At 39.4% G+C, this 26,709-nt stretch overlaps 1 protein-coding gene across 1 annotated transcript in view; it reads left to right on the top strand.

Annotated features, from left to right (window-relative positions):
- The first annotated feature begins 9,108 nt into the window (after positions 1 to 9,108).
- Positions 9,109 to 26,709, top strand: part of si:dkey-191m6.4 (rho GTPase-activating protein 22) — a 34,597-nt gene continuing 16,996 nt past the window's right edge. The window contains exons 1-4 of the mRNA XM_053341120.1: positions 9,109 to 9,151; positions 17,049 to 17,084; positions 19,205 to 19,404; positions 25,058 to 25,145. Of these exons, the coding sequence (XP_053197095.1) occupies positions 9,109 to 9,151; positions 17,049 to 17,084; positions 19,205 to 19,404; positions 25,058 to 25,145 (367 nt within the window). The remainder of the gene's footprint in view (positions 9,152 to 17,048; positions 17,085 to 19,204; positions 19,405 to 25,057; positions 25,146 to 26,709) is intronic.

Raw genomic sequence — 26,709 nt, 5'->3', positions numbered from 1 at the left:
GTGGTGATTACAAGATTGGAGTCAATACTCACTCTTTTTTAGCTCTGTTTTGATCTCCAACAACTCCTGAGAAAAAAATCTGACTTGTTATTTTTAACTTTTTAATGTAAAACAGCTGCCTAAGAAGAAGGTTGCTGATAGTAAGGAGACTTAGCAACAGTTAAGTTGCGGGCTATAAAACTGAAACAAAATCATCAGAAAGAAGACTAAAACACTTACACCGACAGAGATGTGTGACAATTCCCTGGTTTTATATATATTACGTGTTTATACAGCGGTATCATGTTCATTAAATTGTGTTGAGGCTGTGGTATGGCTTCATCGCTGTTTCAATAGTGTCTGTTCTTCAGCACTAAATTTATAATATAAACTTTAATGATTGATACTGTATCTTATCTATATCTATATATATATACATGTAACGATAGTGGCTCCGTTAACAAGGATGATGTGGCACACAGCAGGATGCAGTGGACATTACAGGCAATGAATTGTGGGGAACAAATGGGAGTTTTGCTTCATTCAATGCTAACAAATACTTTTTTAAACTCGCTAGCAGTTTCATTTCAAATAGAAAGTGTTGTAGTAGATACACATTTATCCTAGAATATGGATGTTAAACATAGTAGGAACACATAACTCTTAAAGGCTAGAAGAAAAAACATCACTAGCTTTGAGTCACTAGCTAGAGGCTAGAAGCTAGTGGTGCAGCAGCTATGGCCTTAATGACACGTCACGGCTTTGACTCTCTACAGTAGAACAATGCAGTAACAGCTTAGATTGATGTGATATTGTAGTCAATTAATGACATTTTATTATGATAAAAAAACTCTTCTTCTGTTTGTATGCAGCAACTGTAACCTGGCAAAAGACAGAGGAAGAAAATTCAGACACAGACAGACAGACTGAAACACAGTCAGACAGGCAGAAGGCTGCCATCCATATTGCATACACCATAGTCTGCAGTACTGTCAGCTCTCTTCATATCCATTAGTGGATGAAGTCATGGCCCGGTGCTAATTGTCAGTGACAGAGTAGTGAAGGAGGGTAATGGGGGCAAAGAGCGTTGGAGAAAGAAAAGAGGAGGCTGGCAGACAGATAGACAGACAGACCTCACGGGAAAACACCTGTCTGCTGTGTGTCTCCTCAGTCAGTCACACTAGTCTTTTAGCGAGCACCAATTTAATTGTCTTTCTGCTCATTAAAGAACTTTAGATGAGCGCTTCAATCACTGGACTGTTACTTATTAGACAGAGAGGGTTTTAATGAACAACAGTTGTGAATAATTTTTTACTAATGTTCTTCCTGTGATGTTTTGCCTTGCATATTAACCAAAGTATAATAATAATAATTTCCCAGAGGCTTTAACAACAGCAATAAAAAACAACATTTCAACATTAGGTACTCTCCTGCTGAGCCTGGGGCAATGTTATTTTGTTACTGCAAGTAGGACAGATTACTACATTAAACACTGAACAGAATATCAAAATAAATGGAGGATTTAACTGGTTTGTGTTAATTATTAGTGAGAAAATCCATCACTGTAAATGTAATTTTACACTACAAATTCAATATGTATCAATATTCAATACGCTTTCTGCAACATTTACTGAGAACGTGTTTATTTAAAAAATCAGTTACAGATAAATCCAGGTACTTCAGTATTTCATTGCAATAGTCATATCATGATCATATATTGGTATAAACTGTATGTTTATCAACTGTTAACATATTTATAGAAAAATCTTGTTCCAATATGATTATTTAGAGAGGAAGAATTAAAGTCAACGAGGCCCATTTGACATTGCCAGTGACTAACTGCTGAGGCAAATCAGTCAGTCGGCAGCAATCAATAAATAATGCTAAGTCAACAGTCACACCTTAAGCAGCCACCGCAGGTCTGTTTCAGCACAGCCCAACCCTGTCAATATGAAATTTTAATCATCCTCTGTATCAATATTTTAAAAGGTTTTCTTAACACTGTGGATTGTGCGGATATGTTAGCATTCTGCGCATGGTTCATCCTCAGTGACATTATTTCATCTCAGCGGTGACAGAGGAGGTTTAGACACTGTTATTAACAAGAGAAACAGCATTGGTTGCATTTTCAACATAGCACGCTACATCAATTTCCATCTTTCCTGCAGGTGTCACCAAACAACTACTATGCAATGGAATAAGGTTATTTCTGAAATGTTTCAGCCATCCCACCACGAAATTCATGTGCACAACTTTGCAATATTGGTTGTGCTAAAATTAGTAATGTAGTGGTTGCTAGCAGGGTGCACTGACAAACAGTCACAATGGCAATCCAAGCTATTGTTCCTTCAAGAGACGTATTATTGACATTTTTGAACTAAGAGAAGGAGTCATTTTGAAAAGTAATGTATGCTTTTTTTGGTCTTCTGCCTTCCCATTTTTCTTGCTGCAGTTTTTGCAATAGTCAGTCTAAAACAGGCAACTATTCCTTATTTTTATTCCAACCAATCAAGAGCATGAGACTCAATCAATCCACTGTCTGAAAACTGAGACCAGTTGATTAAATGAGTCAACCCTGGTGTCCTCTGGCTTGGTTGGAATGAAAACCTGCAGCCATATGGGCCTTTATGAAATAGTTTGAACATCTCTGGTCTACATCTACTACATTCTAAGCAATTTCACACCATTTATTAAAAGGTTGATGCTTCAATGATTATTCCGTCTGGGATGGTTGGTGAAGAGGTCAAACCATATGCATAATAATCTTTCATTACAAAGAACTTGAATTGTAATCAATAGCTTACAGATTCTGCAATAAGGAGGTTATTGATTAGATGTGTCAGTCCAGTGCACATTCTGGACTGAAGGCTAATTAGAGAGTTCATTAAGCACAACTAGAAGTTGATTTCAGATACAAAAACGAATTTAAGATTAGCATCAACAGTGGGTTAAGATCTACATACTGCATATGGTGTGATATGTAGAACACAGCATTCATTACCTCAGGATCACATGTTAAAAACCACAGGAGATAAAGACACTTTCATAAAACAGCATGTACTCTGAGATGAAACTTCATGCATTATTCATAAAAATTGACTGGTTCATTAGTCATAGCACTGGACACTTGACAATTGATATTTAGGTTTCTTACAGTGGTGATTGAACATATATGTGGTTTGATTTTACTGCAGACCATCTCTGTCTGACTTGATTTATAGATAAGTGATGAATAATAAATGACAAACAATGAATTGTAAATGATGATGGATTTAATTGATCATGGTGTTGTTGTCTGTCCATCCATCACTGGAGAAGTATAGGTAAACAGAATTTGTAACCCTCTGGGAAAAAAATCACTTGAACCACGCCTCCTCCTTAATGTTAGTCCTTGTAACAACCTCTGCAAGAAATGTAGTATTTGTTAAAGCTATAAACACAAAGAGTCTGGGAGCACTTGAGATATTTCATTATTTGATACTTAGTGGGAGCAGTGAGGGAGGCTCTGTGGGTTTAATACTCTTTTCAGCATCCAGCTGCAATATTTACTTTACTAGGACAACAAACATGCTGATTTATGAACTCTTCAGGGTAATTACAAGATGGATGGATGGACCGGCAGACAACTTTCGTCAAACTGATGTAATGATGTAAATTACTCACACCTCATCATGACTGCCCGGCATTACAGGTAGCGAACTCTCCTACATCACTTTATGCTGTGTTTTTTGGTTGTTTGTTTGTTAGTTTGTTGTCGTAGGTTAAGGCCAAGTGAGCCTATGCATTAAGGTGCCATTGGACAAGTGGTGGTAATGCACCAATGTGCCAGGAAAGGTAAAGAAGAACGGACGTGGACGTAAACAATGCAGATTTTTAAATGTTTTATGAGGACAGAAATGCATTGAACATGTTTATTAGACCACAAAGATAATCACAATGTGTAAAAATATATGTAAATATAACTTGGTTTGTTTAGAGGAAAACTCTACAGGGCACCTTTAATATAAAAAGTCTCCCTCACGTTGCATTGGAAAGAACAGCCTAACATTCAAGAGAGCTGAAATAGATGTGGAAGTTCATACATACCAGGGTTGTGGTGCCAGTGAATTGTATACAGAGAGCAGCCTGGTGGTTATGGCTAAACAAAAACAGGACAGCCAAGGTTGAAGACTGGTCTTGTGGTTTGAGACTCTGCTATTGTCTCACTGTGTGGCCTCAATTGTCAGATCTGACTATCTGTTCTTTACTCCTCTCACCTTCCTGCCTCTAACCGTTTTATACAACATGCCACCCTGTGATAACAGAACAAAATGAGGATGATTTAGGTGATAAATTCAGAGGTTAACAACACTTAGTGCCACACCCAGTATGGTGTGGTCACATCACTTTCACCCAACCTCAGTCTTAAACCAAACACTGGCACTGAAGGCTTTTTATTGCTGTCTCATTTTGGCTTTTTGGTGTGTGTGTGTGTTTGTGTGTGTGTGTGGTTTCTTGTTGGTGTGTCCCATCTCTTTTGCAGTTTCATTTCAGCTTGTGTGACCCCGATCTCTGTTTGTGTCAGGCTCATTTTAGCTCCATTTTGGCTCGATCCGCATGTGTGTGCGCAGTGGAGCTATCTTCGCATTTGTTGGCTTGTGTGTGTGTATATGTGCATGTATGTGTGTACGTGGTGGCACACACACACCCCTCCACCCTCTCTGCGTCTCTCTCTCTCTCTCCCTCTTTGCTCTGTAATAAGAGCAGCTGTGGTTGCCGTGAGGCCATGACTGATTCAATTGCAGCGCAGGACTTAAGACTATTATCCTATGTAGACTGGAGGAGGAGGGAAGCCCGGCTGCTGGAGCACAGCTGCTACAGCAACGACAGGTCTAATGCTGCCTTCCAGAGAAGACTGAAAGTAGGAAATTGAGACATCACATAAGGAAAATAGAAACAGTACTTAAAAGCAAAATGTCATGTAAGATGTAAGATTAAAAAGCTTCTTTTTGTGTACTTTTCTCCCCCCGCACAAAATATTGTTACCTCCTAAAAGCTGATAGTCTTTGGTTATTGGAATGAAGACAGGTGGTGGTGTGATAATATATTTTTGTGAGTTTTTGAAATTCCTTTATTTTTTAACAGTTGCTATGTGTGTTAATTTTTGATATCCAAAAAACATAATTATTCAAGGATTTAGCATTGTGACATTCAGGGTTAGCGTCATTAGAAAATACAGCCAAACAATGAAACATATTAGTTGACTCCCTTTTTTGTGATGACAACAAGATGTTTTAAAAAGTAATCTTTGAAAATGACCGCTATGAATAAATGTATTACATTTTTCTAAAACAAATACTGGCACTAAAAGTATCTGTTAGCTTGTTGTAGTAAATAGCTGCAGCTCACATTTCAGTAATGTTATGTCTCTGCTAGTGCCGTTAGCTAATGTTACTGAAAGAAAGAAAGGATTTATGGATTTATGGACTAAATTTCACTGCAGTTAAAACTGTAGTTAACAAGGACTGACAACAAGACAGCTTGGAAGAACCAGAGCTCACTATACCTACAGTTATTAAAAGGTAAGGTAATGCTAACGTAACATTATCAAAGACAGTGTGTTAATGTTACTTTTAAGTTGATTATCATTTGTGTCAAACCTCTAGATTTTCCTCTGGCTGTTCACTAAATAAATACTATTGTGTCAGTATTATCCATAGACTGTATATAAGAAAGGTATTATCCTATGTTTTAGCTGCTAAATCCATAGCTAGGTGAATAAGAATGAAAATGTGTAAGTGGTTCTAATTAAAATGAGTAACTGGGTTTACCGAGGACAGTGAGTATTATGAGGCCTGGAAGTTTATGAACCATTACACAACAGACAGGTACGCCAAGCCTTTTACACTAATCTCTTTACAAACAAGAATGACACCTGTACCATTGTAGCCATGGTCATCAAAGTAGTCTAAGTAATCTGAGCATCTCTCTATACAGCTGCGCTCAAAGCTAGAACAAGTCAAGCAGATCAAATTACTGGGAAGTATACCTGACCACTCTCTGTCATGGTGTCAGCAGAATGACAGTATCATTTAGAAAATAGAAAACAATTAGAGAATTATCCAGCACTCCACCTTCAAGAATATCATAACATCTTAGCTTGGTAATAGTCCTGATGTCAAGTCGATTTTGTTTGTACAGTCCAATATCACATATCACAAATTTGCCTCAGGGGGCTTCACAATCTGTACAGCAGTACAACATCCTCTGTCCTTAGACCCTCAATTTGAATAAGGAAAAACTCCCTAAAGAAAAATATATAAAATATATGCAGAAAGAAATGGAAGAAACCTCAGGAAGAGCAACAGAGGAGGGATCCTTCTTCCAGGACGGACATACATGCAATAGATGTTGAATATACAGAATAGAAATCAAATTGCAGTAAGAATGAACAGGATAACGTGATGAAGAGGATGCCAAGCAGCTTCCAGGTGCTTCAAAGGCAGTGCCACCTGCAGAGACATCTTTTTAACTTTGAGTACACACAGGAGCCCTGCAATTTGAGAGCAGAGAGCTTGAGATGGAATATAAGCTTTACAGAGATCTGACAGGTATCAGCAGAACAACCTTAAAATATGATCTAACGTGGGTAGAAAGCCAATGAAGGGAGGCTAGAACTGGTGTAATATGGTAAAAATGGTAAATTGCTTTAGTTAAGACTAGCTGCAGCATTTTGAACAATACTAAGACTTTCAGTACCAGCATGTGGCAAGCCATAGACAGAGAAGACCGAATTTGAGCTGTTATATACATGTGAAAAGGCAGTATTGGTGATTTCTTTAATGTGCTTATCAAAAGGAGAGCCTGGAATCAGAAGTAACATCAAGATTTTTGGCTGCCACACTTGGTGAAATCACACAGTTGTGAAGTGTTAGTGTTACTTGCCCAAACTGGTGTCGGTGTCTAGCATGGCCAACGACCAGCATTTCAATTTTATCCAAATTTAGGAATTTAGTGAAATCCAGTTTTTCAAAGCAACCAAAGAGAGTAGTATTATCAGCCCTTATGGGCACATACAGCTGAGTGTCATTCACATAGCAATGGAACACATAATTTGGCCAAGAGATGTAATAGAAAAGCAGTGTCAAGAACTGAGCCCTGGGGTACTCCATATTTAACGTCAGAGAATTTAGATGTAACATTATTATAGCAGATACACTGTGTTCTTTCAGGTAAGTATGCCTTAAGCCAAGAGAGGGCTAGGCCAGAGACACCAAATTGACAATTTTGTCTGACAGTATACAGTGATCAATGGTGTGAAAGGCTGCACTGTGATCCACTGACAGAAGTACAGAGGTGGAATCTGAATTCATAGCAAGTAAAAGATCATTTACCACTCTGGTTAGAGCAGTTTCAGTGGAGTGACAGGCACTGAAAGCTGATTGTAAAGATTGATAGATCTAGTAGTACTTTGGAAAAGAATGGAAGATTATAGACTGGTCAATAGTTGTGAAGAGATCCTTGACCGAGGAGTGAATTCAGGATTACAGTTCATAATTTGACACACCTGTACTTTGTGTGTTACCTGCAAGATATGAAAATATAAAAACTGAAAATGCATGACAAAAATTTGACAAAAAAATGACATATGTTTACATGACTAAAATGTCTTATACTCCACAGGGTTGAGGGAAACAGCTTCTGTAGCCAGGTGAACTTTGCATAGTGGGATGTGGATAAGGGATTTTAACAGTTTCCAAAAACTAGTCAGAGAATAAATTGAGGTCAGACCTGGACTAGTGCAATGTATTTTGTTGTTTTTGGAACTCCTTCAGGACCAATTCTATGTGCTGTGTTTACATTCTTGCGCCTGTCCCAGACACATCTCACCAATGAGTGCAATTCTCATGTGGCTTGTGGTGCTGCATTTTGGCTCCCTTGGCTTTTTCCCTGTGTGAAAAGAAACCAAACCAAGAGGAAAAGGCAGCAAATGAACTGATTCAGACCAGAACAAACAAATTGCAGGTGTAAAAAATTCCCTAACAGCTGACACATTCAAAAATCGAATGGCTGAAATGTGACTGAAAATCATACTTTTTTAGCCAGATAGCTAAAATTAAATCCAAATCCAGTTCCAAAATTGACATCGGTGACATTTTTCCTCCTGGCTATAAATTTCTCTTGCTTCTAGTGCAAGACTCCTACACACTTTTTGTGTCAATTAAAGGCCACCATCGCTCAAGGGGACAGGACATTGTCTCTCAGAGGGGGACCAGTATTTTTTTTCTCCTCTGGTTTTCCTGAGTTGTGCCACTGGAATGCCTGGAGCATATAATTATGCTGTACTGTACAAGCTGGGAATTTCCCACGTCTGACTTTGACTTGAAAGGCAACATCATTCTTAGAAAGCAAAGACAGGCATGGGTGAAAATGGTTAAGGAAAGTGATTGAGAGACTGAGAGATGTACAGTAGAATGACAAGGGAAGAGAAACGATGTGGAAAGAGAGGGAAGGCACTCCAAACACTGGTTTAGCAAGACAGAGAGAGACATAGGTAAGAAGAAAAAGAAGAGAAAGGCTGAGGGGGGAAAAGTGATTAAGGCAAGGAGGTGGAGACAAGATGAGGACCTCGACAGCTTAATTAGGTGAGAAGGAGATGACACCTGCCAGATGAAGACCCTCTCCCCATTCTCTTAGTCCCCTCCTCTTAAACATGCAGATTGTGATCGGAGAGCAGTCCTTGCAGAATATAACACTTAAAATCAAGCATCTGTTTGCCGGTCAGACCCGTGCTCTACCAGTAGGAGACCCTCCCCAAAAACCAAAAACCTCCTCCTCCTCCTCCTCCATCCACCCCGGGCAGAAACACCGCTATGAATAATGCAACAGGGAGGTGTAGAGGCCACTGGGCGTGTGCACAGGGAGAAAAAAAAGGGGTAGTTCCTCCTCCTCCTCCTTTACCACCCCCTTCTCTTTCCATTCTCCTCCCCTCCCCTGTTCTCCCAACCCCCTAGCTGCCGGCCGCACTGCAGAAGGTCAGAGAGAGAAGAAGAGGAGAGAAGCAAAGGCACAGAGAGGCAGAGGGAGAGACAAGGGGTGGGGTGTTTGGATGTACATGAACATGCCGAGAGGAGAGCGCACGGACGAGCGATGACAACCATGCTGAGCCCAAAGATCAGACAGACCAGGAGAGGTAAGGACACGGATTGTTTCATTCATATCAACACTACCTGCCATTAGCTGCTTATTCATCCTTCACCTACAACTCTGTAGTGACACCTCATGTCATCTGACAGGGACTGTGATGATGTAGTAGCTCTACCTGGACATGCCCATATACTTTTATAAGTGTAAGGCATTTGCAAAAGTGCATTTTCTCCTCCAAATTCTAATTTTAGACTAGAATTTGTATGCAGAAACATCTTTCCTCCGCTCCATCTGTCTTCCCTCCACTATTATGCTGCAGTCACGTATTTCTGAATGAAGCAGTGGCACTACCCACGCAGGAAACCTCTTGCACATATTAGCATTCTACTACAGCTGGCTGATGCTGCTATAGTGTGAATTCTATTCGAGCAGCATCTCTAGTTTCATCACTGCAGTACTCTCAGCACTATCAAGCTGCTGTCAGCTGCTGCTGCATGTATGTGTGTGCGCACTTGAGCATGTAGCCTCGTATGTGTGTTTGTGATTTTGTCTTGAGGATGGATGTGTTAATATGTCTGTGTGTGCAAGTGTGTGTGTCCCCTTCCTTCGTTGGCACTAATCTCCATGACTGCAATTATACAGCTGGATCTGATTAAGATGAAATGAATAGTTCCCAAGAATGGGTGAGTGATGCAAATCCTCCACTGGAGCTGCATGAAATTTGTAGCAAAGTGGATTAAAGCTGTATTTGCATATATTAATAAGGCAGCAGAGCTGATTCAACTGGCTTGATGAGTAATAGTGATTCACTGTACACATTTTGTAAATCAGCACTTAATTGATTACGACATCATGTGCTGGCAAGATCAAATAATTTGAACTTGATGACTTACTGTTCAGCGTGTAAAAGGGTTTATCATACTGTACATTTACAGAAGGCCCAAATATCCCAATCAATATAAAAATCTAAACACAACTGTTCTAAATCTAAAGGTGAGAGGACTATTCATCCTTGTTGCTTGATGAAACAGTGAAAATTGAAGAGATTAAAGCGACTGTGTCATTCTGCATGAGAAGCATTCTCTGCATACCTTCTGTAAATTAGTCCTTCACTGCTGACCGCATCACATTTGTTGCGTGAAGCCCCATGAATAAATGTGACAGATGTAGTCGTGTAGTACATACTCAGCTAAGGTCAAAGCAGGTCATGAAATGGACACATGTGACATTTTAGGTTGACTGAACCTGTTCTGACTGATACTCAAAACATAAATGAATGATGGGAATCATTATGAGGTTTTTATTGATGATTCATGGCTGTGACATTCATGGCGCTAGAAGCTCAGTTGACTGCCAGCTTACATGCAGTGTATAGATAAAGTCTTGTTTGAATTTGAAAGGGCAGTTTGTCTTCTACCTAATACAGCTGAATGTTTGCTTGTAGGCAACTAATCACATTTTACATTCTATTCATCCTCATCTCTTGCCTAAATCAGCTCCACTTACTGTAAATGACCAGACATTTTGGTAAACCTGCTTATTCGCTTTCTAGGGCGAGAGTTAGCAGAGAGGATCAACACCATCTTAGAAATAAAGCTAGAGCAGACAGTTAGCTTAGCATAAACACTGAAAGCAGAAAAAAATGTCCGAATTGTTTGTACTAATAGTCTATAAAATGAAACGCTCTGCTCTTTATGGATTAAGCGAATTAGGTATATGTTTGCTAGTGAGTTTTAAAGGTGTTAGGTGTTTTTTCACCTTTACAAAAAGCCAGGCTAGCTGTCTGTCCTGCCTTCACAAATCTTTATGCTAGGCTAAGCTAATCCTCTGCAATAATTCCACATTTTGGAAATTTGCTTATTCACTTTCTTGGCCAAAGTTTGATGAGAAGATTGATACCATTCTCATGTTTGCAAGCTAAATTTGACGCTAAAGCCAGCAAAGGATTAGCTTAGCCTTGCATAAAGATTAGCAATAGCGAAAAAACAGCTAGTGAATAAGCAAATTTCCAAAATGTGGAACTAATGCATCATGTAAATTAAATCCAACCAGAACAATTGCTTCCTCTTAGTGAAATTCTTCATTGTTAATGCTTGTATGAGTTATATTCTACCAATTTACATTAGGATGGCAGTAAAAAAATATTGCTAATAAAGAGTCAATTTATCATCATAATGAAAAATCTGACTCTCATGCTTATGCTTCATTACCTGCTTCAAATGACAACATATAAATGCTGTAATCAAAGGAATTCTAGCTACATTTTTCTTTGGCTGGCATCAGAAAACTGTAGTAGCAGCTTTAATTGCCCACATATCAGCTGCTTCACTCTTCTGCTGCATCTTTTTGATCTGTGTTACCATGGTTTTATGATCAAAGTCCTGCAATGTAGCGACAGCCTTTTCCAAGGCTTATGAATGAACACCCTTACAGCCTGATACTGCGAGCAAGAGCGTGAGGCGAGGATAAAAAATGCACACGCTGACACTCTCATATCATGTGTGCATTAACGCATGTGGAGATAACATGCATAGAAATGCACAGATAGGCACACACCCTCTGCTGCACATCAGTTCCACTCCACTGCAGCTTTCACATACAGGCTGTATATTACTGGCCACACCTCCAGCCTGTCAGTGGAGGCTGCCACACACATACACACATATACACACTCAATGGTTAACACATTAATCAAGAGTGATAGGATAACTGGAAGTTACGCACTGATGCACCTGTAACTCTCTCTGCTATTTTCCACCAGCCATAAATCACAATAAAACAACCAGATTAATGAAATTGAATTCCTCCAAAATGCCTGTGTGTGTGTGTGTGTGTGTGTGTGTGTGTGTGTGTGTGTGTGTGTGTGTGTGTGTGTGTGTGTGTGTGTGTGATTTAGCTATCAGTGTAGTATTGTCTTGCTATTGTGGAGTACCCACCCTGCCACACTAATGGATGGGTTCCTCTGTGATGTGCATAAGAGCTATACATCCATTTCCTGCTGATAGTAAATATGCGGCTCCAAAATGCATTAAGTGACATCATTTGGGGTCTAGAGTGTTGTTGGGCGTGTGTTTTCAGGCATGTGTGTATGTGTGAGAATGTAGCATCATATGTGCCTGCATGTGTCATACCACTTGTGTTATGATTTTCAGTCTGCAAACAACCATTTGTTCACATTGTTAGTTCTATGCTTACACTCCAGCTCATTCTATATCCTCCAGCAGGCTCTATTTGCATTTGTGATTTCATTCGTCCATTTCTGTGACAGAACAAGCATAAACGTCACTAACCACATTGCATTTGCTAAAACTGGCAGAATCTACAGCATCCCAGATAGCATGGATTTGTAGAACCCTTGATTAATGCCTCCGCTAAGCTAAGATAATGCTAGTTTCTTCCATTTTGAACGCTCCAGCTTTGCTAGCTATTGGCCAATGGTACCAACTTGTTTGTTAAAAATTCTCTCTCGCCAGGATTTTGCTGTTACTAAGTCATTCAGCTTAGTTCAATATAAGGCTTGTTGGTTTAAGTTAGGGGTGGGTGACATGGCAAAAATATATGAACTTTTTTTCAAGCAGGATCACGAGCCACAATCTTACCACTATTCCTTTTTCTTTTCCTTTATGTTGGGTTTTAAAACTATTTTGCCAGTACTCAAGATTCAAAAAACTTTAACTCAAATTAGGGCATCACAAACAACAAAAAACAACCATGAAAGACTCATTAAATCATAAAATCACATTAACACACAAACAATCCCACCAATGAATAAGAGCAGATGTGCATAGTTGCATCAAAAACAGTTCCACCAAAGTCATTTTACAGCTGAAAAGCAAGCACTTGTGTGGAAGCATTAGTGAGTTGTTTTAGAGAACTAGCAATGTTAAAAAAAAGGCACTGACACAGTACACCTGAGCTAACATCACCCTAGCTAGTAGCATGACAGAAGTTAATGCTACCATTTAATAGGTGAGCTAACTGCTAAACAGTGGTGTTTACCTGCACCCCAGGTGCAGCAGGTGAGCTTCGTAGCAGGACTTAAACTGCCGTAGATTTCACAGACATGCTATCAAGCATCAAATCTTTTAGCTCACTGGTGAGTACACAACACGACGATGCTCAGACAGGTAGCAGGCTAATAACTTGACCTGACACAAGCATTCTCCTGATGTGGACCGTGCAGATAGTTTGATCTGCTTTGAGCTCGTTTTTACCTGAGATCCTTGTCACTGGAGGTAATATTCTACAGAAGATTGGAGATGTGGTACAATGTCAGTGCTGTTATCCATTAGCCATTTATCACAATCTAATATCAACATATCGTTTAATGAACGATATGTCTACTTAGCACCCCCCCCCCCCCCCCCCCGCCCATCATGTCTATTCATGATATCATGTCTGAGCTCATGACTGAGTGACTCGTCCATTCATCTGGTATTCCTGGATATTCACCTCCATGCTCAGAATTATTCATCCACTACCCGAAAATAACATGACACACGAGCCTATTTACATTAACTGTCATTAGTAGGCCTATACATCAGCACAAACAAATGTGTGCGTGTACACATTGTGAAACCCCCAAATTGAAGTCTTGATGCTGACCTCTTACTATTTGACTCAGCCCTTCCCTAACTACTATCTACTGTAAATGAACGAGCCACAATTATGCTCTTTATTTCAGTGAATTGCAGTGATTATGCATAAAGCGCGCCTTAACAGTAGAACAGCCTCTTTTCAACTTTCTAGTTGATAGTTGTAGAAGTGACCACAGAGCAGCTCCACCCAAGCCAAGGAAGGTCTGAATCACCCCGAGCACGATGTCCAAATTGGCGCAGTGGGTGGTAGTGTTTGGCACATACATAGACACACGCACACACACACACTCAAAAATCAGTTGTTGTGACTCAGGCGTGAATCATTGGCCAGTGTATGTTCCACTCAGTCCATGATCCAGACAGCTGATGTATTAAACAGTGGTGCTCTTTTATGCTAACACTGGCAGGGCGAGGAGGGATGGAAAGACATGAGGGACGTGATGTGGTAAGTAAAAACAGAGAAGTGAAGGAGGACAAGGAAGATGGAAAGAACAAGACACTATCCCTGTCAAAGGCAAATAATCTGTACCTAGTTAATGTCCTCACCCTGAGGAAAAATAGATCTTGATGGTGATCACACATGTACCATCTTAAAACTAATTCTAAAGGTATGGTGTAGCAGATTTAAAGGTTTTGGGAAACCAGTTGGAACATAACTGCCAATAACTGCCAAGAAATGTTAGGCAAGAGCAGTAAAAGACAAAAACATACAGAAAAGGGGCCTTTCTTCTATATAGACAAGTAGCTTTAAAATGTCTTACAAGTGAAAAACTTTACATTTTGGCAGAAAACCAGCTCTGAAAGCCAGAAACATAAACAGATGGTGCAGTAATTGATTCAGTCAGTGATATTAAACAGTCTTGTCAACAATGTTGTATTATACATTAAACATAACCCCCTCATTAATGGCAATGAGACCACCTTGCTTTCTTAGTAGGTTACTTTGTAACTCAAAAGATCACATTGCAATTGACAGTATGGAAGATAAAATGTTTGTTGGTGTGATTAATTTCCAGGTTTGTTAAATCCAGCCTCATAATATAAAATAATTACAATATCTTTATATATATTTTTATAAAAATATGAATGAATGAATGGATCTATTGTTCAATCTGGTCTTACTCTATTGTATTTCAATTTGTGTCCATTAGCTGAAGCAACACACTGCCACCAACCTTTTCGAACGCCTGCTAACATCATGATGTCACAGCCTGTTGATCTCCAAACAGCCATTCTGGGTTAACCCTGCCTCACCTACAGTATACATTCATCTCTCATTGGCCACTGACATGGTGTCATAATGATAAAGCAGTGTCAGTGCTGACAAACATTTTGGACCACAAAGCTATCAACAACCAGTTCACCCACCTACAAGACTGTGAAAAATAGCTTTATTAAGAATTGCAGGGCATGTCTGATGCTTTTTTAGTGCTCACAGACTCACAGACATAAATATAACTATATTAAAAAATATAACCCATAACTATTGTGTAGTGTTGCCCAATAGAAAAATAGCATAACACAATGGTTAAAAATTAACATTGTTCTGAAAAACAGCATTAACAATTGTGTTAGAAAATTGCCAATGAAGATGTGCTTCTAATCCAAAAACTAATTTATTAGACAAAACCTGCTTAAATGAGGTACCAGTGGTGATAATTAGCATTTTTGTGTGTGTGAGTGTGTCATGCATGTGCCCTGTGTGCTCTCAGTAATAACAGAGCTCTGATTCAATAGGGGCAGCCGTGCTGAACGTGAAGAGGGAGAGAAGAATTAGAGCAAGTCAAAATAAGAGAAATGGAGGGAGAAGCAGCCAGGGAGTGAAAACAGAGCTGGAATAGGCTGGAATTAACACAAGATGGATAAATGAGAAAATCCAAGGTACAGGAGACAGTGATAAATACTAGCAGAGAAGAGCAGAAAAGAGTGGAGGGAACAAAGTAAATGAAGAAGAATGGGAAGAATGTTAAGGTTTGAGGCCCTGTGTTTCATTTGAAATGAATTTTAAGGTTTGTTAACGTAAAATATTTCCTTTGATCTCAGATTAGACTGTAGTTTAGAAATTAAGTCATATATTTGAGTTCATTTGCTAAAAATATATTCACAGTGTTTGCACAGTTAATTATTTACACATTTAAATAATTACATCAGCATCTTTAAAACAGTTTCACTGTAATAATCTCCTGAATCTGGCCGCCCCTGTGGTTTTCCTTCTCTTTCCTTTTCTTTCTTACATGTGTGTAAGAAACAAGGGAGTGTTGTTGTGAAGCTGATGAAGTGCTGAGAGTAGTAAATGCTGCTTAAGAAAGTTATCTTCATCCTGCTGTTTCTTCTCATTAAGAGTGGTCCAACTGTCATGTCTGAACATTATGGATTGATATGAAGGAGTGAAGGATTTGGATGAGTTATTATTTCATCACAAGACGACGAAGAAGACCACAAGTTTTAAAAAAGGGAAATAATTCAGCTACTTTGCACTTGGTTACACCATCTAAACCCAAGTCCAGGCTCTTCCATCTGCACAGATCTGTTTTTTCTGGCTTTAAATACTTGACATGGTGCCATGGAGAGGTAGCCTAAACCTAAACACCAGACATCAGAAAAAAAGGATTTCACAGACACTACTCTCTCTGTTTTCATGCTGTCAAAGCACACACTTAATGTGGTTTTAAAGGATTAAGCCCATTTAGTGTGACAAACAATGAAAACCTGGATTAAATCACCTAATGTGGTAATGCTGTGTGACACTGTCTAATGCAGGGAACCCGAATGAGACTACTGGCCAGACAGCTATACAATATGAATAAAATGTACAGAAATATGAAATAGGAATGCAATGTCCTCATTGTACCACACTGAAAATCACATTAAAGAGAAACAGGGAGCAGTTATTACAATTAAGCAAATAATAAATACAGGGAATGTGACAATAATGTATTCTGTAGATTCCTCTGTGACATTTTAAAGTTGCTCTCATCAGTCATTTTAAATCAGCAATGGATTTAATGACTGTGTAATGTGAAAGGTATTGCTCATGGTGATGATGATGGGACTACAGCCCTCAGTAGTGTATTTTAGCCGTGAGCAGGTGCCATACAATGCTACAGAGAGCCAGCTGATGGTGACTAGTGGCACTGCAGTACCACAACGATCTGTGTACGTTTTGCCTGCCGACTCTTCATGTAGGCCTGTCATGATAACTCATTTTGTTGGACAATATATATATTGTCTCAAATAATCGTGATAAATGATATTGTTGTCATTTGAAGACCATTTTATACCACTGATATAATGATAATAAAATAGCATAGTAAAGTAAGGGGGGTGGAGAGTGGGATTTGAGAGTTTATGCTTCCATAAAAACACAGACTGCCATTATGGGCTGGGACAGAGTTATTTACCTTTAATTCCATATAAATAGCACCGCTCACTTCTGCAGTCTCCATTCAGGACGTACACAGTGAGGAATGGAGGACACTACTTGTTTAGCCAATGTGACATGAATAGCCTCTTAGCTGCTAATGTGAAGTGTGGCAATATTGAAGTAAAAAAAAAGATTAAGGTCATGTCCATGTATCATACGATAAGTCCATATATAGACATGATGATGTTGATAATTACACTATTGTACGATAAGTAGATAACGAAATTATTGTGAAAGGCCTAGCTTCATATCCACATCAGTGTGTAAAGAAATTATTTGCTAACTTGTTCACTGACTTTTATAAGGATAAGTTAATGCGGAGTGGTCCGCTGCCCTCCAGTGGCCAAAATAAATGATTAAATTTAGGGGATATATTTGATACACTAAATATTTAAGCATTGGCTAACACATTTTCTAACTACTTAACTTATCTGTTTAAATTGCAAGCTGGTTTATTTAATAATCTTTGATACTGTATATCTGATGTGAGAATTTAACATATCTCACATCAACACTGCCATGTGATAAATGACACGTCAATCTGGCACCACGTGAAGACACATTCAAGAATTTGTTGTTTTTTCATATTTCATGATGAATTTCCTTCACATGAAAATTTGTATTCTATAGATTCAGTACAAATGATTCATGATAAAAGGATTTCATTTAACACATTTTGTTTTTATGTATGATGTGATGTATATCAAAACCTGCCACCATGGAAACAAGGTCAAAAAAATCTTTACCTTTACCAAACACTAGTCCATCCTTCATTCAGCACATCTCTGAGGATCAACAGGCTTTCCAGACTGCTAAGAAAAGATGTGACACGAGAATAAAAATGACATGAGCCCTCTCCTTTAAGCTATATGCATGCTGCAAAGAGAGACATGAGACAATAAAAGAGAATAAACATTGATTTTCTTCCCCCTCCCCATTTATCCATCCCCTTCTTCCCTCTGCGCCATCTGAACATTGATCATTTCTGTGTGTGTGTGCGTGCTTGCTTGCTTGCATGCGAGCGTGGCACAAAATGCACACCAGCAGGGAGGATGTCTCCACAATTGATTTCTATAAATTATACATGAACATCAAATAGCATTGCCTTGTTTGCCAGCTCTGTGTGTTATCCTCTCATCTGTGAGGAACCTCGATAGCTTGAGCCAGTTTTGTGAGCGTGTAACAAAATGTATCCTCAACATGATGATTAACATAGATGCATCCTTCTTCTTCCTTGAATTACACATCCTCTCTGTCATAATAGCAACTACAGCACAGAGGCTAATATTGTCCTTGGCAGTGGCTCTGTGTGTTTACACATGCTCAAGTATCACCTGATGTAGTCATGATTTAATAATATCAAACTGATACTTGTATATATATATGTATTATTTCTAAAGCTGATGTCATGCAAGGACAATCTGAGGGGCTCAGGGGCCCCAAACATGATGTCATATTGTGACACGGCTATAAAGCTGCCATCCTTTCCCTTTTAAACCTGTCCTTGGCTGAGCTCGGGTTACACACATTTGTGGAGAATGCTTCAGTCACTCAGCCAGTTAGTCAGTCCCATGTGGTCTTATTATCCCAGCTCAAAAGCCTTTACTATTCTACTGGGTTGCGGCAAGACACAATAAGTCTCTTCCAAGGACCTCTGAAATGGAGGGGGGGAGATCCCTGTCACCTCGGGCTATAAGCATGTGTGTGTGTGTGTGTGTGTGTGTGTGTGTGTGTATTCCTCCCCTTCACGGTCTCTGTTTTATCTGTTTTCTGTTATTATTTGTCCCTGCTGCCTTTTTGCAATTCTACTCTCTCTTCATCTGGAGGCGTTGCAGCCTGGGGCAGAAGGTTGTGTGTGTTCATGACTGAAGAGCCTGGCAAGGGAACATGCAGCATACACAATGAGGGATAACACAAGCATCTATTAGAGAGAAAATGGAAAGACACGAGCCGCAGAAACAGAAGAAATTAAGCAGAACCATCATCAAATCCCCTTTGGCCCTTTACAACTGCTTGCTTTCTGTTATCTTGTGTATACAGAGAATATAAACGTGTGCGTGTGTGTGTGTGTTTGCAGCCAGGTCCAAGAGCATGGTGATGGGCGAGGTATCTCGGGGGCCATGCCGACCGGCTTCTCCCAGCCTTCAGGAGGGGGCGCTGAAGGCAGGCTGGCTGAAGAAGCAGCGTAGCATCATGAAGAACTGGCAGCTGCGGTGGTTCGTGCTGCGCTCAGACCAGCTCTTCTTCTACAAAGACGAGGAAGAAACCAAACCACAGGTAATACTGACGCTCAAACTTGGGATGACATCTACAGAATTAAATGAAAGTTAAATCCAGTTGCTGCAGGGTCTACCACTGAGCAGTAACCAATCAGTCAAAAATCAAAAAAGTCCCCCCTACTCAAAAACAAGGTCACTTTTTAGGTACAAATACTATTCATATGTATTTTTCATTTGAGTATTTTGTATGTCTATTAAAACATGTCTGGAGGGATTTTTAACACATTATAAATCACATATGACTAGAAGGGATGCCTTAACATAACTATTGGCCCCCAGGCAACAGAGCTCCCCCCTTACCCACCCCCTTCCATGTGCACGCCTCCCTTCACAATATGCCGAGACAACATTATTCAGAACGCTGTGTCAGTGGACAATGACAAATGGTAGATGGAGTGCCCTCTAAACCAAAATAAGTCAACAATAAGTATGCCAACAGTAAATCAAGGCCAAGTGAGGCTTCACATCTACTAGTGACCGTCTTAATTAAACCAGAATTACCAAACCAAAACCAAAATTAATGAGGAATCCACACGGACATGCTCTCTTGGTGTTTTCAACAGCTGCCGTAACCACAAGCAGCCAGGAACAACTCATGTGAAAGTAGTTAACATGTCACTCACCTGGCATCGCACTGCCATGTTCAAACTGTTTTTGTTGTTCTTAAGGTCATGTTTCAAAACCCCTCCAAGCCCGAAGGTCCGAGGCCCAGGGGTTTATTCCCTGTAATCCAGTGCATTAAGGTGCCACTGATCAAAAGTATCACAATTACAGGTCTGAAATGATTGTCGGTTTCCTCAAGAAAGATACATTTAATGAATAGCTGGGTGTATAAGAGTGAAAGTGCCTGCTTACCTCTCCATCAATAAAACCACCACTGATATGGCCTTGAGCCAGGCCCTTAAACCCCCACCTGCTCAATGGCCAGAAGGTCAGACTGCGGTTGTACTGGGCAGCTTCCACGTCTGAATGTCAACTGTGTAACATAAATAAAAAGGGAGAACTAGATTTCTTTTTTTACATTTTTGCTAAGGAGTTTTTTTAATTAACCAGACTATTTTAACATCACGATTCACTCAAGAGTCATAAACTAATCTAAATACACAACAGTCCACTTCTATGGTGACGTGTTGAAACCAACAACTCTCAGTATAGTTAAAGATGATTTTCTTTCTTTATTCGTTTTATTTAAGTATGAAAAACATGGTGCATCAACAGTCTATGGCTTTATTTTTGACAACAGATGAAAATACACAGTGTTTGATGACTCAGCACATTTTAGGGCATTAGAACAAACAGCAGAGAGGATAATATTAGTAGTAATAAGCCATCCTAAAAATATAAATCCTCAGTTGATCCAGTTATTACCTCTTTGACTGTAGCCAAGTGCTGACTCAGGTTTTTTTTCCATTTATGTCATTGAAGAGCTCATAAGTGATAGAGTAGCTGGTCTGGACTGACCTCAGACATATTAGAATAGACAAGTCAACACAGCTGACAGGCTTACATAGTACTAACAAGAGGCAATGATGTAATCTGACAACAAAAGACAGCAGGGGCAGCTTCGTGACCCACACACACACACACACACACACACACACACACACATAAACATACAAGCTTTAAAAGCATAATAATCATCTCTGTACATTCCAGGATGAAATCTCGACACTTTTATTGATTTCCTTACTCTTCACTCTGCGTGACTGCTGTTCATTTAATGTGGGCAGCAGCTGTCTGCAATCACTGTCTTTCAGTCATACACACACACATGCACACACACACCATATCCACACAGGATGCTCTCCTCCTCGCTGTCTCCATTCTGTGCGGAACAAATGACTGAAGGCTTTGACAGACTGGCTTTAATCAGAGCCTGCCAATACTCATCCAGCCTGTATTGATTTGCAACCCTCAATGGATTCAAGTCACACACAGTTGAATGGCCACAAGCACACACATGCACTCGGGGTAATGCTCACTTATGCATACACACACACATACACACAAACACACATCCTCCCCCCTCTGAGAGCAGGAAGTGTGAGAAAGTGTCATTCTGGCCCTCATTCTCCATCTCATTTTCTAATCGATTGGAAATCCGAGGCTGGGAAGGGTGAGGGGTTTTTTTTGGGGAGGGGGGGGGGGGTAGTCCAATCAGTGCAACAGAGAAAGAAACCAACCCCCCACCCCCCCACCAAGATAAAAGGATGTGATAATTAGCGGAAGGAAAGGCAATACTGACAAATGATCTATACAGGTTTTCTTTTCCTTTTCATCACATGGGGATAAATCCACTACACTACAAATGGACTTCAGTCATCGGATGATAGATTTGTGTTGCTCCTAGACAAACACATGGGTGACGCAGATGGAGGTGGTGGTGGGGATCATCAGTGCTCTGAATACATAATGAATCTTTAGCTGCAATTAAAATGTAATACAATGCTGAGACTAGAGAGCATGCTCCTTATTGCTTAATTCACTTTAATGTGATATTTAGGTGAAGAGACCACTTGTCAATCAAATCAATCAACTGGTAGTACATTTTTCACTAATGGCTGCTCATGTTAGCTACTTACTTCTTTGATGTAAACTGAACAAACAATAAAACACAAAACACATAATTAACTGTATACCAGATGAATTGTTCCCTTTAAATAAAAGACCTTGGTGACTCCAGCAGTCAGATATGAACAATGTATATGTCTAATTAACAGAATTTAATATACTTATCTTGTATAGATCTTTCCAAAGGTGTTATTTTTTTACTGATTGTTAGTTCACATAATTTTGAACGACAAAAGCAGCAACGATAATCGAATTCATCATGACATAAAATGACACTAATTTAATTTTAAAGCAATATTAATTGATTTTCTGGCCACATGGGGGCAGTAGAACAAACTGTAATCACAATACTAACATATTCCAACACTGATATACAGTATCTGATGTTTAAGCTGCTTCACTATGTTTGCCAACTAGTTGCTAACTTTGTCTGAGCAGGGTTTATCTGAGCTCTAGAAAACTGCCTTCTGTGTCTGGAAATAATGCAGATGAGACTGCTTAGACTCAACCATAACAGTAAAGTGTGGATCATTAAACAATCAGCTGAAAGATGTTAAAACATTTTGAAGAGCTGAGACGAATTACACAGTTGGGCAATACTTTTCAGTGGTTTTGTCACTATTGGTCACTGCTTTTAACATTACACATAGTCATTTAATCTCTTGCTACAGTAGTTTTAACCCTTACATACTGTTCATATTCTGATCCGGTTTAAGTAATCCTTTATAATTAGTGCCTATACCAGATTTTGAACCACAGTTGTATTTTGCATTAATGTTTTGTTTTGTTTTGACACTGAAAATACATTGACAATCACACTATATTATGATCTTATGTTATCGAAGCCATAATTAAAAGTGAAGGATGCAACATTTGAATGGTAGCTTCCACAATAAGATACTTTTAAGATACTTTATATGCAAAATGTATCAACTGAAAAAAACGATAATGATAATATTAACATTTTTGTACTCTCTGAGGATGGGTCAAACAATATATTAAGGTTTAAAAATGCTGATGCATGCAGCTTTAAATTTGTCAAATATTCTGTATATATGTGTGATGTTAATTTTGAGTAAAGTAGTTAAACCTGATACCCTTTAAATTAATTTGATCTACTTATGGATCCACAAAACACGTTGAATCAAAGTGAAACCACATTTCAAAGTAAGATTCTGTGGCACTGAGTGATTAACTGACTTGAATGACTATTAGCTTTACTGTTAGTTTGCTAATGGGATGGTGTGACGGAGCTTTGAGTCTGGGTGTGCTGCTTTGACAGGGATCCAGTCACCACAGATTTATATGTGAGGATACAGCTGTTGAGAGACTCGGTCAGAGCTTCGTGGCATGTGTAAAACAATAGGAGGTTGGGATGTTTGTGTGCCTTAATTTAGGGCCTGCACACATGTTACCAATCAATAGCGATGTGTAATGTCTGTGTGTAACGATACACCGGCTGCTTTGGCTTTGGCACCGGTTTAAGAAGGTGTCTAAAAGGAGATGAAAGTGAGAATGAGTCTTCAGGGGCTCGGGCTGGGTTTTCTGGTCCGGGATGATGATTGACATTTATGTGCAAAACCAGGTTAAACTGGGCGTGTCCACATCTGCTGAGGGCCTGTATGCAGTTTCACAGCAGCTGAAATAAGATGTGAAGACTACGTAAGCAGGGTTTTAAAAAACTGAGAGAAGAAATGTGGGGATGTGTTTTTCCAGTTTGTACACACACAGATTTCTGACACATCTGGATGTAAAAAGGAGGAGTTAAAGAACATAAAATGTACCATATATTTGACTCAAAAATGATCCAGATGTATATTTCTGATATATATGTACTGGAAAGTCACTGTCAGCAAGCTAAGATGTAGAAAAATATATTATCTATCCCACATTTTGATATATTTTCTAGGCCTTTTCTTAATCATTCATCACCAGCCAGCCACTCGTGTCTCATGTTATTCCGAGCACATAGCACCCTTGGGAGTCCCCTTTCTCCAACCCTCCCCAGCTCTGCTCCTGCCCTGCCCCTGTGCTTCATCCATCCGCAGCTCCCACCTCTTCCATTTGTTGCCATGGTGACTAATGTTGGCGACAGCCTGGCCCTCCGGTTGAGGCGATTTGGCAGACTCCTCCGCCTGTTTGATGGAGGATGCCAGTGTGCAGATTAACGGGGGTCGACCCACAGATGCTGGCATCTCTTCACAGCTCACTTGGCCTTAGTTCTTGGGGCAAATGGATATTGATCTGGATAATGTATTCTGATAATCTGCGTGGGTTCCTGTTCAATCACTGAAGTAGCTGCTTTAAATGGCGGAAGGGTTAAGAGTGTAAGGAGGGAGGGTGCAAGGATGAGGGGAAGAGTAGGAGGAGGAAAGGAGGAAGGAAGGCAGACAGAAAGATTTGAGGAAAATGTCTCATTTGGGTTTTTCTGATATTGCAACTGCGATTTAAATTGTTAATTAAGCCATTTTTCCATTTGTGGTTTACATGATATTAAGGAAGATTATCTACAATCCATGACTATATATCATGAATTATGACCCTGCATAGATACTTCCCAGAACTCCAACATTTCACTGACAGATCCACTCATAAAATTACTTATAGATAAAGTGTTGAGCACCCATACTCTGCAGGTGATAAGAAATGTTCTAAGTGACCTATAAACATGAGGCTGTAATTTATTCTGAAAGCAGCAAAGTCACCAGCTTGAACTTTTGCTGGTTACAGCTTGTAAAGACACAGTTAGAAACAATAACTTACAATTACAAATGTGAAAATTGCACTCTTTCAAACTGCCATTTTTATATAAAACAAGCAGCCCATGAAGAATTGAATGAATGAGAGATTAGAAAGACAAGAAAAACGAGACAGAGAGGACAACAGAGAGGCAAGGAGAAATGAAAGGAGAAGAGGAAGACAGTGAAAAGAATAAGGAACACTCAAGCATGAGAAGAAGAGAGGACAGAAGGTGGAAAGTGGGGAGTCTGGGACAACATTTTAATTTGTGTGTGTGTGTGTGTGTGTGTGTGTGTGTGTGTGTGTGTGTGTGTGTGTGTGTGTGTGTGTGTGTGTTTCAGGGCTGTATAACTCTGCAGGGATGCCAGGTGAATGAGCTGACAGCTAACCCAGATGAACCAGGACGACACCTTTTTGAGATTGTACCAGGTAAGATCCACCGTCCCCTTCCTCCTCTTCCACCACCTGTACTCATCGTCCTTGAGTCAGTACACATCTCTGCCAACACACCCTGAAATATGACACTGATTTATTCATTGCCTCATGTGTGTAGATGGCTACAGTGTACATTGGAGTAATTTCATGCTGACTGTGATTATCCACCTCTTTTTAGAGCCTATAGGTAACTTTACTGCCCTTCATCTCTCTTAATGGATGTAGACAGGCCTTTAATCAGCTGTTGCATGTTAACCAGACCTGTCATGAACAGAAAATATATTAAAAATGTAGAGGTTTATCCAACAATGCCACACCAGCTGTCGATCCAGGTTTTCAATAACACATTGCTGTGATTGATTTTAGCACCTGTATCATTTATTCGTCACATGTAAGCCTACCTTTAAACCATCAACTGCAGTGATATCTTCATAATACGTGTATACAAATGACTTATAACACCACATGTACATATATATATATACATATATAACGTAGTTACCTGTCTATATAACTTGTTTTCTTTCCAGCACTTTACTAGTTTGCTCTAGGGTTACATGAAAAACCACATGTACGATGTACAATGACAATAAATTTGAATCTAATTTAATCTAATCTAATCTAATTATCATCAAATGTCAGAAGGGTAATCAGGGATTCAGTTTATAGCCCCTCTATAGAAACAGGCTCTGTAAACTGCTAGGGCAGTAAAGGTTCAATTCGAAAAAAAACAACATTAATTAATACAGGGAAATAAATGGTGCCTTCACTCTATATAATAATGATGATGAAATTGATTATGCAAAAGAAATTCAACAAAAAATATTGAAAAAATGTGACTTTGATTTAGATTTCATAAATCATTGTGTTCAATTGAAAAAAAAAAACATTGGCTAATAACTTAAAATTCCACCTTCTTAATGTATGTTTTTTCTATTATGAAAATACCATTTTGTGTGTGGGAAATGGCACTGTGGCCTTAGTGTCAAATAGTTAGGGAAACCTGCTATATTTCTCTGGGTGCTATTTGGTATTCAAACAGCAGGGAGCACTATTATCCAAGAGTTAGTCAGTGTGGTGATAGACCTCCAAACCTCACATCTCATGACCTCAGAGCCGATCAGGTTGTGATGGCACTGTAATACATTTGTATCTTGTGAAGTGTGAAAGTTGATTCCTGCTAGTAACGCCAAATAAAGAAAACAGCCTCTCCATCATCTCGAGCCGTTACGCTTCACATGTTGCACCACCCTGAGCCAACATACAGAAGCCATACAGAAGCTTTGCCTGCGGCTGTAAGGTCTGGTTAGATTGACCTCACGTAGCCTTTTGTGGCTTTACTGAGATCAATGTAACACTTATTTTTACGAGTGTATTGAAGGGTGCATTTGTCAGCGTGTGTGGATACAATTTTCTAGATTCAATCACCAGTCTCTAATTTTCCAGGTCTTGTTAGATGAAATTCAAGGCTAAAAGAGCCAAGAAAAAAAAGCTGGCCCCACTTGTGGTATAGTACATCCTTCAGGCTCCCTATATCACTCTGTCAGTCAGGGAGTGT

The sequence above is a fragment of the Scomber japonicus genome, chromosome 20, assembly GCF_027409825.1.
Source record: "Scomber japonicus isolate fScoJap1 chromosome 20, fScoJap1.pri, whole genome shotgun sequence".
Lineage (NCBI taxonomy): Eukaryota > Metazoa > Chordata > Actinopteri > Scombriformes > Scombridae > Scomber > Scomber japonicus.
The sequence above is the reverse complement of the archived record's forward strand: the minus strand, read 5'-3'. Positions and strand labels throughout refer to the sequence as shown.